Source organism: Dipodomys ordii, unplaced genomic scaffold, assembly GCF_000151885.1.
Source record: "Dipodomys ordii isolate 6190 unplaced genomic scaffold, Dord_2.0 Scaffold93, whole genome shotgun sequence".
Lineage (NCBI taxonomy): Eukaryota > Metazoa > Chordata > Mammalia > Rodentia > Heteromyidae > Dipodomys > Dipodomys ordii.
In genome coordinates, this window is record NW_012267309.1 from 5,711,285 (window position 1) to 5,729,480 (window position 18,196).

At 36.3% G+C, this 18,196-nt stretch overlaps 1 protein-coding gene across 8 annotated transcripts in view; it reads right to left on the reverse strand.

The window, feature by feature from the left end:
* Ptprd (protein tyrosine phosphatase, receptor type, D) overlaps window positions 1–18,196 on the reverse strand; it is a 515,048-nt gene that overhangs the window by 151,488 nt on the left and 345,364 nt on the right. For 4 of the 8 annotated variants that reach the window (XR_001175444.1, XM_013026394.1, XM_013026397.1 and 1 more), the window contains exons 14-17: window positions 15,586–16,173; window positions 14,965–15,065; window positions 12,863–13,122; window positions 1,155–1,245 (exon numbers count right to left, since the gene is read on the reverse strand). Coding sequence is in view for 7 of the 8 variants with exons in the window: in XM_013026394.1 (XP_012881848.1) it covers window positions 1,155–1,245; window positions 12,863–13,122; window positions 14,965–15,065; window positions 15,586–16,173 (1,040 nt within the window). In the remaining variant the exon portion in view is untranslated. The remainder of the gene's footprint in view (window positions 1–1,154; window positions 1,246–12,862; window positions 13,123–14,964; window positions 15,066–15,585; window positions 16,174–18,196) is intronic. The other 4 variants (XM_013026399.1, XM_013026396.1, XM_013026400.1 and 1 more) reach the window with 2 other exon arrangements.

Here is an 18,196-nt window from a genome sequence, read left to right on the forward strand (position 1 = left end):
AAAACCATAATTTAGTACTTTTTTAATCATTTGTTTTCATTTTTGCCATTTTTCTAAAATTTAGTTCTTCAGCAGTTAAATGCACTTTTTTTTGGAGCAGGGGAGTGCCAGTCTTGGAGTTTGACCTCAACGCCTAGGAACTGTCTCTGGGCTTTTTTGATCAAGGCTGGCATTCTACCATTTGAGCCACAGCTCTACTGCCACCTTTTCGTTGGTTAGTTGACCACATGCTAGCTTCCAACTGGAATCCTCAGATCTCAGCCTCCTGAGTACCAAGGGTTCCAGGCATGTGCCACTGTTGCTCAACTCAAGTACTTCTGATTATAAAAATCCTCGAGAATATAGAATAAGGCAAATATTTGCTGATAGGTAGAATTCCTGTTGACATTCCATTTTGTCTTTCATAATTCTACAACATGCTTTACAAAGGAAAGTGGAAAAATATTAAGGCTAACAAAGACAAGTCAGGTTGTAAGCTATTGCAGCTACTTGTCTTTTAGTTAGAGTAAAAAAAGTAAGCCAGGCCCAAAGAAACATAGGTCCCATGGTTTCCCTATTTGCAATAACTAGTATATGTCTGAGACAAGCAGAAAAGGTCAGATAAGTTGATGTTAGGTGAAATGAACTCCAAGATAAGACTCAAATGTTTTTTTTTCTTTCTTTGATTTTTTTTGTTGCTTTGTATTTCCCTCCTCCACGGTATAACCACTGTTTTCTCTGTATTTGAAATTGTTTAAATAGGGATACAGGCAGACCCAATGAGATGTACAAAAACGTTAGGTCGAAAAACAAACTTTACAACTTTGGCCAGGGACGGGGCTGGGGGGGGCAGCGGGGGGAGGGGGGTAGATAGGAAGGGATGGGAAGGGGAAACAAAGGAGGAGGCAACAATGCTTGATAAGAAATGTACTCATTACCTTGCCCATGTAATTGTAACCCCTCTGTACGGTATTTTCACAATAATAATAATAATAAAAGGTCTTTGCTGGAATCCCTAGAGTATAGGAGGCCCACAGCACCACTGAACCATTCAAGTACTCAGATGTACACAAGCCAGCCCTTGGATTAGATGCTGAAAAGCAGCCAGAGGAAGGAGAGAATAGTTAATAAACCAAACAACTAATGAAAGACCCAGCCAACAAAGACATAGTTACCTCATCTAATTCCATTTCATCAGGACTTTCCCATGGCTTGATAAATTTCCCACGAGATTTCTTCAAAGGCACGATTATTATGTAGTAACCTCTGCACAGGAATAGATACATACAAATAAGGTTAGTTCAGAGGGGAGCCAAAATGGACACTGCCTTAAATCTTCCACAGACCAGTGATGAGGGCTGAAGGCAAATTATAGATACGTAGTGACTTGTCCATTTCTTACATCAATGACAAATAACCAACTGTTTGTTCAATTTTAGAAACAACATGAGCCGACATTTCTGTGTGACTTCAATGATCTCATATGGTAATATCGCCATGGTTGGCTGCTTTTTATGAGGTATCATAAACGGAACAGGAACAGTTTGTTAGGATCCTGGTGTTGGATGCATACAAGGCCAGGATATTGAAATTTACCACCACAAGCTACTGAGCCACATACTTTCTATGATATTCACTTATAAGACAGTTTCTAGTGCAAATATATATAATACAATTTTTATCTCCAATAACCATGCATTATTTATTTATAAAATCCAAAATACTTTTATTTGTATTAAAAAAACATAAAAATGACTCATACTTGCAGAACAGTTAAATACAGTAAAATGTAAAAACTTCTCTTTCTTTTTAATGTACAAAATTGGAAAGCTTAAGGTAAGTACTGCAGAGATTTTAATATGATTTCTACCTGTTGTCTTAAAAAATACATCTCAAAATAGTCTCTCAAGAAGAAACAAATGTGTATGATTCCTTATACTAGTCTACTAAAATATAAGTACCATACAAAGCCATTATTTTGAATTTTTTTTATAATTTCTTTATAGTGTAGGGCTACCACTCACACTATTCTTTGATAGTAATTATGTAAGGCTCTTGAACATTATAGATCACTACTATCAACATGTTAAACTCTTCCTCATTATCAGGAGTTATAAAAAATGTCTAATCTATTTTGGCCTCCTACAGGATAGTCATTCAAGGAAAACAGAGGTATGGGCTATGCACCTGTGAGATTGGGTCACAGACAAAACAACTAGGAGCCATTAAATAGCTACCCAATTTAAAATATGCCATGCTCAGAACAGATATATGCTGTAATAGTCTGAATTTTGAAGAGTTAACCAAAAGAGCATAAATATCTGAGTAACATTTTTATAGTAAGCACATATTGAAATAACATTCTGAATATATTGGGTTAAATAAAAAGTTATCAGAAATAATTGAACCAGTTTGTTCCTAGTTTTCTACTGTCATTACTAGAAAATGTAAAATATCCATGTATGTCTCACTGTATTTTTTGAGCCATGCTTTTCTAGAGCACCTGAAACTATGTCTTGACCAGAATTTGGGCTCTGCTACAGATGTGCTGAAAGATTATCAGGCTACTTGTTTAACATCCTTAAATCTCAGTTGTGTTTTATGAAAAGTAAGTTAATATTCAGCTGTTACTTGGAAAAAATTAAAAGTGTGTAGTCAAACTGCATAGCAAGTGTGTGTGGCACAGTTTTTAACACCTAAAGAGAGTGCTTTAGGCTAGTTAGGCTGACCGACAAGGCAGGAGAGGTACAGTTGAGTTCTCTTTTTCATTCGGATGGATAAAATTCCGTGAGATGCAGGTAAAAGAACTTTTTTAGCTCCCCACCCTAATTGAGAATTCAAGACATACTAGACAATTACACCATGGTGTTCTGAGCAACTAATCAACAGATGTTCAGAATACTTTCCCCTATTCATTCATTTTCTTTACTACAAAAATAATCATGATGATCAAGGAAGGTGAGGAGAAGGAAGATGTGGAGTGTGTGAGAAAGCCAATATCTTTTATTTTATGATCCACAGTAAGCTGCCTCCCCTTCCCTTCCTCCCACCACCTGAAAGATTTGCCAAACAAGTCCATCATGTTAAATGAGCATGGAGAAGAATGACAGACTGCAACTGAGCGTACAAAATAACACTGCCGATGTACTTGATAAACACACTTGTCAAGGAGCCTCTTGTTTTTCATACCCACTGCACAAAGTCAGCAAAGCTTCTCTTCTCTTAAAGTAATGATACCTCTCATTACCAGAGACTTCTCATTGTCCTCCTGCAGAATCTTATAAATCAACATTGAGCTGATGAACCCTATTAATTTTTCTCTGCTTTCATACATTGAATTGCCATTCTTGTATATGAAAAAAGAATCCATTCTTACCTCTGCAGCACTTCCCAGCTATTCATTTTACTTGTGGCTGGGATAAGAATTGAACATGCACCTCCACAGCTATTAATAATCCCCGTGATCAGATATCTACAACCTTTTCTTCTTACTGATTGCCAGAACGTTTTTCTATGACATTTATAGTGGAACTTGCTTCAAAGCAGTGCTTGCACATTGAAAGGCCAGGGGGCATTGACAATCTGGAATTCTGTATTGTAGAAGACCTTGCCTATATCTAAGTCTACATTGCACATTGAAAGGCCAGGGGGCATTGACAATCTGGAATTCTGTATTGTAGAAGACCTTGCCTATATCTAAGTCTACATTACTCTACCTCTGCAAGGAAGGCTTTGTAAACTCTGACCTTTGCCTTATTTGCGATCTAATGTATTCCTAAGGATACAGCTCCACTTGGAACCTTCTCATGTAGTACTTGGTTATTCATCCCTCCTCTTCTGCCCCAGAACTTCAAAGTCAGTGCCTGAAGTTTCTTTATTGATTCTGAATTGCTTCTTGCAGGCATTCCCCTCACTCTTCCTTCTTGCTATAAAACAAAACAACTGCCCTCTATTTCGAAGTACATACATCTCCATAAGACTCATTTCTGTTGGGTTATTCCCATGTACCAACATTTGGAGCATCTCCTTTATGTTATGCATAGTATGTAGTGTGTGTGTGTGTGTGTGTGTGTGTGTGTGTGTGTGTGTGTGTGTCTGTGCATGCGTGTGTGTGTGTGGTATGGATATGTGATTTTCAAATTCATCCTTTCTCCCAAACTCTTACATCATCCTGAAGGATTTCAACATTCACAGGAATGCTTATGTGTCAAATACTGTTCATTTGTGCCTAGCCAAAGCCTGTGTTTTCCATTTGGTTAGTTGAAATCCATGCTGCCCACACTGCCTGAGTGCAGAGAACCAAATACTGCTTGAGAAATAAGTCAAAAGAAGAACAGCAGTCACATTTTTATGATTCTCAAATGTAAATAAGTCTAGTCTTCGCACTATGACTTCACTTATTAATTAATACCTAGCACTTCAGGTTTTTTATAATGACTTTTAAAAATATTCTCCCATAAAGTAAAAACCTTAAACATCCATATCTTTGCCCAAAAGATGTCCTTGTGACTTCTGTTCAGAGAAAACAAATGTAGACAAATTTTCTCTCATCATCTGACAACGCAGCTATAAGCCTATGTATACTTGCACATAAACTCTGATCTTAACTTTTGATAAAGCAATAGTGCTGGCTCTATGAGGTAGCTATTTCTTACATGGATTCACATTTTTTTTAACTTTCTGAGTAAGTTTATTAGACAACATGTACCTCTTTTCCTTTTGTCTTTCTTCTTTCTCCTTTCTGGGTCCTACCCATTAGCTTTCAATATATTCATCTTTGCCATTTAAACAAAAGTAAACAACAGTGGGTGCTGGTGGCTCAGGTCTGCAATCCTAGCTACTCAGCAGGCTGAGAAATGAGCAGCTCACTTTGAAGCCAGCCTGGGTGGGAAGGTCCATGAGATGCATATCTCTCATTAACTGCTAGCACATATGCTCTCTCTCTCTCTCTATGTTACACACGCACACACACACACACACATACACACACACACACACACACACACACACACACACACACACACAAAAGAAGGAAGTGGAGCTGAGGCTCAAGTAGTAGAGCACTAGCCTTAAGTTAAAAATCTCAAGGAGAAAGCCCCAGGCCCTGGATTCCAGCCTCAGAATGCGTAATGCATACATTACTCATATAACTGTAACCCCTCTGTACAGCATCTTTACAATAAAACAAAAAAGGAACTAAGACAATAACAAAACTACAGCAACCGCAACAAGCCTACCCTCCTTGAATGAGGACCTCTTCCTTACTACCCCTTACTGCCAGAGATTTCTAAGGAACTGTATTTTTTACATTTCCTTTCCTTTCACTCACATGCTAGTAGACCCTTGTTATAGCTGTGGCCTCCGATGTGCATCTCATTACAGTCACCAGGGATTTACAGGACACGAAGGAGGAGAAAGTGTTCGCTTTTGTTTTTTGGTATTTATTGTTTGCTACTGGGGATCGAACCCAGGTCATTGCACTTGCTAGGCAAATCCTTTGCCACTGAGCTACATCCCAGTCCACAGAAGAAGAATTTGTGATCCTTTCTTATCTGTGTGCCTTAGCCAAATCCTGCCATGTTAGTAAGACCTTCTATGAAATATCCAGTCCATCATTCCTGTTTTCTTTACCTCCTTGTACGAATAACTGAATTTTCTTAACAGATTTCATTACTACCTGGTACGCTGAATTAAATGATAAGAGTTTCTCAAAGCGCTGACCCAGGAATTCTCTTTTTCCCCACCTAGGGGCTTTCATTCTAACTCTTGGCATAGGTTATTAGACAATGGTTTACAGAGTCATACCATAGCCTAAAACTCTCTTTTTAATTCCAAGGACTCCAATTTTATGCCTCCATTTTGGTGTCATAATGTACCATACCTCATGAAACAACCAGTAAGTCTTTCAAAATAAATTGTGCACACAGGGCAGAGCCCTAGGTATTATCACTGACAATCTGCTTTTACTCCCTTCCTCCCTCTTTCCCAGTCTGTCTCCCTGTGCTAGCTTCCAAAATCTATCTCTAACACATTTACTTGTCTCTTGTCTCTATCTTAGAGCTATTCCTCAGGCCTCATTCAATTTCTTCTTGTCTGGACAATAGTCTCCTAACTCTCTCTTCCCAATGCCCATAGCCTTTTCTTGTCTAGTTTCTGAAATTTTTACTTCACAATACAAAATTGATTGTGTCATTTCTACTTGTTAAGACATTTCAATGGAGCTTCATTTCTCTTAGGATAAAGACCAAGAGGTATTACAAGACCCAGCGGGATCTTGCCTAAATCCATTTGACCACCCCGACTGTATCCTGATTGCCATTCAATGTCTTCAAGGGATCTCAGTCCATTCTGCTATCACATCCTTGATCATTTTATCTCATCTGACCTGAACCTTCAGTAGCTCCCAATGGGTTAACCTCTCTCTTTCCTTAAATATTAATTTACTTACCAGATTCTAAGACTACACTTCTCCTGTTTTTCTGATTAGATAAATTACCCCTATTGTATGGTCACAAAGAGTACATTTTAACATATGATTTTTATTATATCATTTAATGTATGTTTGATTAGAAAGATAATAGGCATTTATATATGCATATGCAAGGTATATAATACATATATCTGTACTATCTATCTAAACTATGTATCTATCTATGTATCTATCTATCTACCTATCTATCTTTCTCAAAATGTTCTTCACTTTGTCCTTTTGCCACTGAACTATTTGTGTTTTTGAGCAGTTGAAGTGGACTGGATGGGTGTCTCTCAGGGACTTATGTCTGTTTTTGCTAAAAATCTTCAGTTTCACTAAACTATGCAATAGCATTGCCCAAATAGTTTATAAAACATATATTCCTTAATACAAAAGTTTTTTTCCTTTTACCAGTTAACTTGTGAACCTCATTCTAATCTCACAGGACATCAAGGAGATTCAGGTAAAAGCAGAAAATTGGGGAGTTAATATATGCTCAACAAATTCATATCAAACAAATCATATAAACTGAAAGAACCTATTGGATATGAAAAATAATTTAAAAGCTTTTGATGCTTGCTTTACATATATGTATAATTAATCTCTACATTTTGCCTTGTTTGTGTGTTTGAAGTTTGAAATACTTTTTTGCAGACTATGAAACTAACAGGAAAATAAACAATTTCAGTTTCAGTATGTCTGAAAAAACCGTGACTGCTTATAAAGTAAGCAGCGTTTTCCCAGTGTATTAGATTTAATTAGGTAAGTTAAATCTAACCTTCAGAATTTTAATTATATTAAGTAAAGTTTTACTAATTTCATTTAATATACTATCACCAAGGGGCCTAGATTCATATAATTATATGAGAATGCAAGCTCTGGTCTTTGTAGCAGTCCCAGTTCAAATTCAACTAGGCTTTGTGTATTAGCAGTCTGTCTTAGCATTCACATACTCATTATTTAGCTCAGAGGTCAATAATGAATGTCAATTCTTGCATAATTTTTGATATTTTTTTGCCATGGTCATCTGGGTATTTATTATTTAAGTCAAATTAATTCATGATAAAGAAAATGACAGAAGGTTGAATGATCGTTTCTTTTTCTATGTTTAAATCAAGGCTCTGAATCTTATTTTTGTTGTGAGTTGTGAGGCAAGTTACTTAGTTGCTTTATGCCTCATTTTCCTCATTTATAAAATGACAGAATGATAATATTGAGCATTGGGATGCCTTCTCCATGACTCTTCACATCCATTGCCATGGTCTGGATGATGATTGTGGGTCTAGACACTACTTACTAATGCAAGTAAAGCCTTGTTATACCTACTTCCTGGAAGTTCGTAGTTCATTAATACATGTTCTAAAAAAATTGTCCTGGATTAACCCATGAATCTATGGTCACAGAGGCAGAGTTGTAGTTTAGAATGTGATAGCTGAAGCTACAAAGTTTACATTCAGATCTTTCTTCCCTGTTTCTGCTGTTTTATGGTGAAGATAGTTAGTTCAACTTTTAACTTCCTTGAGAATGAGATGAGAAAGACTGTGTTTTAAGAATGTCATCATTTGTATGTGTACAAGGTCTGAATACGACTATTGCCTACTCCCAGAATTAATTATTACTAATGCCAGCTATATGACTGTAGCATCTCTGCATCTCATTTTACTCACCTGTCAATGGGACGAAGAGTTTCCCTATCCCAAAAGTTTCATCATAAGGCTTACAGCAAAGTCTTATATTATTTTCACTCAATTGTCAGGTACTTATCAAAATTAAAGATTTCCCTACCTGAACTGACAAACTGGTACCATCTGTTTGTTCTTTCTAAATGTATAATCTGTGTACCATTTTTTGTAACCTCATAGAGTAAAATTCACTTCAACAAAGTTTCAGAAGTTCCCGCTGTCATTACACTCACCCCTGAAGAATGATGGTTGGTGGAGCTACACTTTTTGATGGACCTTCTGTCTCTTAACTGTATTGTAAAAAGTAAGTTGAAGCACTAAAATTGCCTGGTAGTACTCCAATGTATTCTTTTTTTAAAGGTACTTTCAGAAGAAGTTTAGGAACTAGGAAAAATTCCTTTATTTCTGTATACAAGAAAGTATAAAGATCAAGCAAGGATGAAAAGAGGAGCAAGGAGATATGTCTTCAATAAATGTATAAGAAATTGTCCTCTTCACCTGTGTTGAGGTACCAGAACTACAAATTAAGACCTCACAATCAACTTGGCTGGGAATGAAAAAACATGGCTTCGGTTGATAAACAAATAACCTTATATCACCAATATTCTATTATGCTAGAAAATGAACAGGAACAAGCAGGGAATACTTTTTTTCCCAGCTAGTTTTGATACAAACAAGTAAAGTTACTTGTCCACAGTTACAGAATAAGTTCCATTTCCTTCCTTCCTTCCTCCATAGAATATTGAACAGGGCTGGGAAGGTGGCTCAGTGGTAGAGCGCTTGCCTTGCATGCCTGAGGCCCTGGGTTCGATTACTCAGCACCACATAAGCAAAAAAAGAAAAAAAAAACACATAGAATATTGAACAAAAAGTTATTGTCCTCTCAATTTCTTAAACTTTCCAACTACTGAAAATGATATATCTTGATATAGATAATACATCTATTTATTAATTCTAAGTACATCTTTATATTTATAATATAAATTTATATTACTATTAGTATATCAATTTTAAAAAACAGAGTTCCTTTTCTTTTTCATTTTTCTTTCTTTTATTTTTTGCCAGGACCAGAGTTTGAACTCAGGACCTTGTACTTTATGGGCTTTCTTGTTCATGGCTTCTACCCCATACTTAAGCCATCCCTCCTGCCTGGATTTTTGCTGGATTTTTGGAGATGAACTATCAAAGATGTATTTTCTGACCTTGGCTTTATGAGTAGCTAGGAAGATACACACAAACCACTGGTGTTCAGCTCAGAATTTTTTTTATTTGCTATGATTTCTGTTGCTTTGTGGACTCAAGGACTTATGTAATTGAATTTTTATTCTTTTTTTTTCCTCAAAAGGCTAGGAAAAATCTTTAATTTATTCCTATGAGATGCTTTTTTTCACAATACTTGGCTTTCTTTTTCTTATTTATATGGGGTCTCCTTCTTGTTACCGAAGTTTTCTCTACTTGTTCAGACTCTCATTTCAAGTATAGAAGGAAAAATTAGATGATAAAGAGAACAATTGAAAAAGCAAAGTACAACCTTTAAAGGTGGAATGTATCCTCCAATATTTTATCAATTCATTTAGAACTGGAATAGGAAACTACAGTTTACCGCCAGTAGATCAGTTTTCAGAAAGGTCTAAGCCCCTTTACCAAAAGAGGTTTTAATCATTTCCCTTTATAGATCAGCATTTATATAAATTAAGGAAAGTAATGAACATTGTATTAACTAGTCATGTTACTGTATATCCTGTACTCCCTTCATCTTCCAAGTGCTTTGCTTTCAAGAAAAGGCATGATTTTTAATTTTTTTATATTAATGGGTTGGATTTATAATGTATTTACTTTCTTTGTTCTTTCCTAAATATTTCATCTTTCCCCAAACTTCTGCACCCTTCAAGATTCAAATCAGAAATGAGCACTTTTACAATACCTCCCCTCACACCCAGGTAGGACTCAAACTTCACTTTATGTTTCTACAGTTCCTGGCAATATTTACTCCATTGCATTCATGCCATCTATTTTCTGTTTCCCATTATAATATAGGACTTCATGTCAGTCATTTTTCTCCTCACAGAAAGAGTGCTAAAAATGCTATCTGCAATATGTGTGTGGTGGTGGTGATGACGGTAGTAGTAGTGGTGTGCCTGAGTGCGTGTGTGCATGCACACATGTGTGTGCGTGTGCATGTGTGTGTGTGGTTTATTGGCTAGTAGTTGAAAAGTGTGAACAGGTTAGCAAGCCACATACAAAGAACAAGCATTAGTCTCCCCTTTAACTCTATCATTTTCTCTCTCTGAAGTGTTGTCTTCTTCCCACTCCTAGAGCCCAGAAACTTCTTGTCATTTTTTTAACTTCACAATATTATACTATTTATTTAAGAAAGTTAGAGACATGATTTAAATTGTTCCACCATAAATAAAGTGATAGATCTTTGAGGCGATTAATATGCTTAACCTGATTTTAATATTACACAATGTAGGAATTCATCAAAACATCAACCCAGGCATGTAGAATTCTATACCTCAGCTGCTACCTTCTCCAGAATCCCTAATGTGAGACACTAGTGGATTAGGAGAGCCCAGTCTATGACACATAATGAGGCTTTCCTTATCTGTCTTAACTTGTGTGTCACAGGTCTCAGTTGCTGCATGTCTTTTCTCTTGACCGAATTCCCCAAGGAACTGCAGTCTACATGGGTAGTAATAAAGATGCACTCTCTCACTGAATCCCTGTAAAATCCCTGTAACATAGCCTGGCCCCAGAATAGGTGGGGAAAAATATCTGATATGCCTTTGGTATCCATGATGGTTTCATAGGTAAATACTTAGGATGCAACAAGTTGAGATCTATACATTAAACACATGTGGCTTTTATCTATCGATTATACCTCAATAAAGTAGATTGAGCAAAACATATATATATATAATTTTCTCTCTCTGAAGTGTTGTTTATATATATATATATATATATATAATTTTCTCTCTCTGAAGTGTTGTTTATATATATATATATATATATATATATATATATATATATATGTTTTACCTGTCAGTACCAAGAAAACTGCACAGAACAAAGGGATAAATAGGAAAATACTTGCATACTACGTTTTGCTAGGATAAAAATTTTACTGGTATTTAATCCATTCTCATTTTCAGTTCACTGACTGAGAAATAAAAGCTGTAAAAACTGAAAACATGATCTCAGTTTATTTTAGTAATAATCTATTGGAAATTCTGTTACTATGTTGAAATCAGCTACCATTTTTAAACAAATAAATAACAGCTGAAAGTTTGTCCAGAAAGGATTGATTATGACTCAGTGTAAAGTAGTTAGATTGATTACTTGTTCCTTAATTGTTCTCCATTTATGTTTTTAATGTATGAGTTTACTTTGTAATACTTGATTTATCCCCTTCATCTCCTTTATGTTTTAGAAGACATGGTGATTCTTTTCAATTTTTGGTAGTAACTGGCTGTTTTGATTCAGCACCTTACATTTGTTAGCCTGGCACCATACTAATGAATTGCACCTCCAGTCCTATTTTTCACTGTGTTCTTTTTTCTTGGCTAGGGACTTGTTTCCCACCTGAGCATGTGCCTCAGCCCTTATTTACTTACTTTTATGTTTTCTGTTATTGCTGAAATAACAGGTGCATGCCCACATCTACTGGGTATTTCTGCTATGTTTACTAGCATTGTCTTACTTTAAGATCTTATTTATCAGGACTCAACAGTCAACAAATTTTTGTTTTTCCAACAACCTTTTTTTTTACTATTCACTCTATGTTAGTTCCTAAAATAGAGGATATAAAACTTTGGTATTATACAAATGATATTGTGCCACTTTCCTGAATTAACATTTCTGCTGTCTAGAGAGCCTTAGAGCAAAATGTGACTCTGGTCTGACCCCTATCTTCCTCTCATCTTTTCCAGGCACACAGGGTTTCAAGCAAATGGCACCACTTACTGTTTTTACTAAAAGACTTTTACATAGACAGTTTTCTTTGTATATAATCTTCTTACGCTTTTTTTATATAGGCTTCCTATTTGTCCTTCAAGATATGGTCAATACTTTCTTGGCCTTATCCCATCCGGGACTGTCTACTATTAAGAAAAATCATAACTCTACCATTGACATCTCTTATATTTATCTACTTCTTGATATCACCAGTACCATGGTAAGCTCAATGAAGGCAGTAACCACATGTGGTTTTATTCAGTCTGCTACAGTACTCATTCTTACTATATTTTAGCAAGTATACTTTTAAAATTCTATTGGTTGTATAATGCACTAAGTATACCTATTTCATATTGTTTTGGATTATGTCATTTTGCAAAGTTTCATTTAGTCTTGCAGTACTTTATAATACTTCCTCATAACTATGATATTAATTTTCCAAATATGAATCAACTAGGCCTCTTTCATATACTATGCCATAAATAACTTTGCAGTAGGGAATGTGCTCTATTTGTCTATCTCCCCATGAGTAACAAGTATGTGTTCTTGCTATTAATAAAAGCCCTTCATATTAAATTAATGAAATTCTGTGTCTAATCAACACCAGAAGGCCATGCAGTAGCACTTAGGTAGCAAGAATGTGTGTCTGTACAGACAAATCCTTCACTTTGCACTCAGCAATCTATTCTTTTCTAACCACCATAACAGTGGGATGTAACTATCTTCTTTTACCCACAGGTGCTGTCCTTCATTCTTCACCTTTCAATCAACTTACTTTATGTTTTCATTTGCAGGAACTTCAGGAAGTTGCACAGTAATCATTCCATCCAAGTTGGTCTTTCCAATGAAGGCAGGTTTGGTGCGCAGAACATCTGGTGCAGTCTTGGCGGTTACCCTGTGCTGCAGACCACCAGCACTGTTCCCACGATTTGTTAGCACAAAGGAATAGGACTTCTCAGGCTTTAGGTTGACAATTAACTTCTGTGTGGCTCGGCCATCAACTTCTTCTACCATTTTCCCATCGTCATAAAGAATCTATAGGCACACAACCCAGCAAGTATGCTTATCAGACAGAGAAAAAACTTATGCTTTTAGAAATCAAGGTTCACTAAATTCTTGGACATGTATGCCAGGCCAATTGTAATTTGTGGCAATTCCTGAGCTCATAAGTATTCATAATACTAGAGATTGCTTCAATTTTCCTGTCAGTTTTACTATTATGATATGTTTCTAAGTCTATCAAAATATGCCACAAAGAAATGTGCAGTAATATTTCTCAATATTTGAGCTACTAGTTCAATGTTTTCTTAATAGAATGTGTGCAGAAATGCTCTAAGATCTCAACATATTATACACATCATTTTCCCCCTAAATATTTCAATACTGTTCTAAATTTATTTTCACTTTCCAAAATCTCTTTCTACTTCTGATTTCACAAATATGTATTCCTTGTTTACAATGATAAGCAGAGTTTAGAAGGTATCAAGGATTTAAACCAAGAAACAAATTTGAAAACTCTTCAAATATTACATTATAAATAAGTAAAACTCATGTCAATTTCATTCTCTGGTGGAAACAAAATCCTAGTCAAATGTTAAAAGTTCAGTTTCAAAGTATAGGTGCTCTATAAGTAATACCAACACTAGTTTTAAGCTCCTACTTCAAAACACCACTAAGGATTACAAATCTTTACTGTAGTAAAGCCACAAGCACAACCATGTTTAGTTGAACATAGTCAAGATATAGAATCAGCCAAGCAGATGCCTCTCCATGGATGAGTGGATCAAAAAAATGTGGTACACATATAAACACAATAGAATCTTACCCATCAATTCAAAATATATAGTACAATTTGTAAAGAAATGGAAAGACTTGGAAAAAATCTTGTTAAGTGAAGTAAGTCAGGCCCAGAGATTTAAAGGATGCTCGTATTCCTTTAAATGTAGACACTAGATTTAACTTCTAAACTCTTAAGTAAGAACATTGGGTGTTATGCAGTATATACCAGTGTCTTAACTGAAATATGGTAGATTCCAGGGAGATCTCAAATAGGGTAATTCCTTAAAAAAATTAAAGTTCAGCAAAATAAAATGCCAGGCAGTTCGTACTTGAAAGGGGTGGGGTAGCATCAAGAAGAAAGGGGTAGATCATTGAAGAAGAGAAGAGGAAAATGCAGTCAAGAATCCATTATCTATCTGACAAAATTCAGAAGAGTGAAGGAAAGGGTGGGTAGGGAGAAAGAATAATGAAAGGGGTGATGTGAACCAAGATACACTGTGTTTGTAAACTGCTTTGTTGAATGGCAAATCCTTTATGCAACTACTTAAAGATAATAATTTTTTAAAAAGTAAAAATAATCATTCTGCCTCCATTTTTTTTTCTTTTTGACAGTATTGGGGATTGAAAAACATGGGACTGACATTTGCTAGATTGGCAGTCTACGACTGGGGCCATGTCCCTATTCCTTTTTGCTTTACTTATTTTATGAAGAGGTCTCTTTTTTTTTTTAGCTATCTTGGACAGTGATCCTCCCAATCTCCACATGTCAAATAGGTAGGATGTTAAGTGTGAACTATTTCACCCGGCTTATCTTCTTGATAGTACTAAGGTAATTCTGCCCAAGCACCAAACACAATCTCTTATGAAAGACACAAATGAGATCAGCACATACAAATTTCCAAAGGAAATCTGTGTATGTTCTTAGGAATGGAATACAGGGCCTGAAATACACTAGCCAAGTGCTCTATCACTAAATCACATCCTCATGCATGTACTTGTATACAGATGTGTATAATTGCATGCTTTGAAACGAACACCCTCATGAACTGCCCATTCTTCCTTTACTACTAAAATTTTACGAATTAGAGGACAACTTACTTTGAAAGGCATGGCAGAATTATAATTCTCTGGAATCTCCCAAGACAGCAACACAGAAGTCTTCATTACTGCTTTGACATGAAAATTTTTTGCAAACACTGCTGGAAAAGGAAAAACAGTGTATTTAAACTATTCCTAAGAACATAGGACCTCTCTTTTTCCACCATGTATCATGGGGTTTGCTCTAGATGCTGTCTACTTCATCGGAGAAAGAGAGAGACAGAGATAGTGACAGAAAGAGAGGAAGAGAGCGTGAGAGTGAGAGCAAGAGAGAGAGAAAGAAAGGAAAAAAATTGTGTCTTTCCTACCTGTTCACAGCAATCATTTTAACACTCATTCTCATAAAGCTCTTTACCCTAAAGCTCCTTTCCCTAAAACTTAGTCATCTCTATTGTATTTTCCTTACCTTACATTGGGAGCTGTCAGCCAGACTTGCTTGACCTTCAGTAACTGAAATCTAAGGTGTCCAAAATATATTAAGCTTTCCATACTTTACCTGTTGGTTTTTGCTGAAACCTATTAATATGAATGGGCCGATCAGTTATTTATAGCTTCAAAATACTGATTTCCAAAGACTGACATTCCTTTAAGGGAGAAAGGCCAGAAGCAGACAAATCCTACCTTGATCCACAGGCAGTGTCCTGAACTGGACACTGGGACTATATGGCCCGGGCCCTTTGCTCGTGTGAGCACGTACTTTTACATCATATGTGGTATCGGGTTTTAAGCCAGTGAGTGTCATAGAAGTGTCAGCTGGAACAAGAAGTTGCTCCAATGGGTGAAGGGGGATGTTGATATCCCTATATAGAAGAGTATACTTGGTGATAATGCCATTTCGCTCTGCCAGGACAGGTGGCTGCCAAGATAACTGGACAGAGGTTGAAGTGGTGCCTTCTGAGTGGAGGTTTTGAGGGAATCCAGTTGGTATTTCTTCGGGAACAGTGATTTCTTTCACCATCTCCTCCCCAAAGCCCACTTTATTTCTGGCGGAGAGCCTGAAGACATAAGATGCTCCCTTGTGGATGTCTGTAGCTGTAAAGTGATCTTCTTTTTCTGAGAACTCCAGAGTAGTGAGTGGTTCCATATCTTTGCGGCCAAACTTTAGACGGTAGCCCTGAAGGGGTCCAAAGGTGTCCACGGGGGGGTGCCACTGAATGAGAGCAGTATTCATCTGAGTGTGGTTAATTACTAGCCGGGGTTTTCCTGGAACTGGAGCACAAAGGATGGAGTGGTGAGAGCAACCAGGAGGGATGTACATGTTGCAGTCACTGCCAAATGAGAACCCACGCTACTCATATTCCCATCCTATTATCTTCCAAAGAAAACAATTCTTGGCCTACATACAAATGTGTAAATATCATCTTCCTCTCACTTTATTATTGGTGGCTGGGATACTAGAATTTGATCATGGATGAAAAGAGTTATGATCATTGAAATAGCAATTTAAAAGGTCCAAAAATTTCAACCATTGTGCATAAAGGTTCATGCCCACCACATACAAATGAATCATTTGGGGAGATTAGCCAAGGAGGTACAGATTAAAACTATAATGTTTAATTGTTATGTGCCTTAGTGTCATATACTACAAAGAGAACATTACATGTTGTATCTCATTTGATTTAAATTCCTCAGCCTCACACAGTGCTATAATTATTTATTATCATTTCCACTTTAATAGGAAAATGATGCCTACAGAGGTAGCAAACTGCTCTGAGGTCAGTTGCAGAACAAATGAGAAAACTGTTATACCAATTTTGTTAGAGCAATTCTATCGAATCCATGGCCTAAAAATTAATGTCATGCAGCTTAAAAGTTAAAAAATAGCTAGAAAATAACGTTGCCTTGAATTACTATGAACCCAATTTGCACTTCTTTTCTAACTTTACCATGCATACATATTTACAAAGCTCTTCATCTATTGAATGGAAATTACATCAAGAAAATCTTATAATGTTGTTATAACTTATTAAAAGAAGTACATGTAAAGTCAGTGTAATTTTTTATTCTGTTAATACCATTAGTAATCAAAATATTAAACATTTCATTATCATGAGCTACTTTTCCCTAACTACAGAAATTACTGACTTTTTTAAAGTTAGATTTAAGAGCCCAAATGCTCTCTGCTTGTACAATTTGGCCTTGGATCATGAGTCCAGATCATTTTCTAGAAATCAGAATCAGCTCTGTTCTACTACCTTCTGCTACTCAAGGAGTAAAGAAGGAAGGAATGGTGGGAAGAAAAGTGGAAGAAAGGAAGGAGGGAAGAAGAGAGGGAAAAGGAAGGAAGGAAGGGAGAAGGAAGGAATGAAGGAAAGAAGGATTCCCTTTTATTTTACCATAAGAGAAAAATGACAGACTCCTATTGTACTTCTTGGAAAGTTAGATCCAATGCTCAAAGCAGAAATTTACACAGAAGGAAAGAAGAAAGAAAGAAAAGGAAGGAAGGAAGGAAGGAAAAAAGGAAGGAAGGAAGGAAGGAGAGAAGGAGGGAAGGAGGAGGGAGGGAAGGAAGGGAAGGAGGAAATAAGGAGGAAAGGAAAGAAAGGAAGGAAAAAAAACACCGCAAGACTATGTTGACAGAGTTTTGCCATCTGTAATCTGGCTGCTTGTGGCAGTTCCAGGTGGCAGGATGTGAGCGAGGCAAATCTTATGACATTTAGACAAATTTGGCAGTGAGCATAGCACCCAGGAGGGCACTCAACATCACAGCTGTTCATTGCTTTATGCCTTTACATAGAGGTGTATTTCTAAAAAGTGGTATGAGAAGCAATTCACCAGGAGTAAATCAAATCATAGCATAAGTGTTCCATAGGAGATTGCTATAGGAAAAGATTGCAGGAAAATCCTTTGGTAATTATCTCTTAATTTATCAGTTTACAATGCTAGATCTTCCTTCACGCTGGCTTTTCCTAATGTAGCTAAACAACTTCACTTTAAAGAGCACTGAAGAGGCTTTGTTCTTCAGAAAAGGACCATTTTATACAATTTAGCCTTATTGATACTGTTTTTTTCCTTTATCTTTTTATCTTTGGTACAATTTGACTTCTTTAGAAGGCAAGGATGGTGCCTTATACATAGGTATAAAAATATCTGCTGAACAAAATAAACAATTCGCACAGTCTATATGTGCAATAATTCTTTCCTAAGTTCTCTTTTTATCTTGAACTAAAAAAAAATCTATGAAAACTATACACAATCTATTCCCTTCCATTTTATCATAATGAAAGAATGA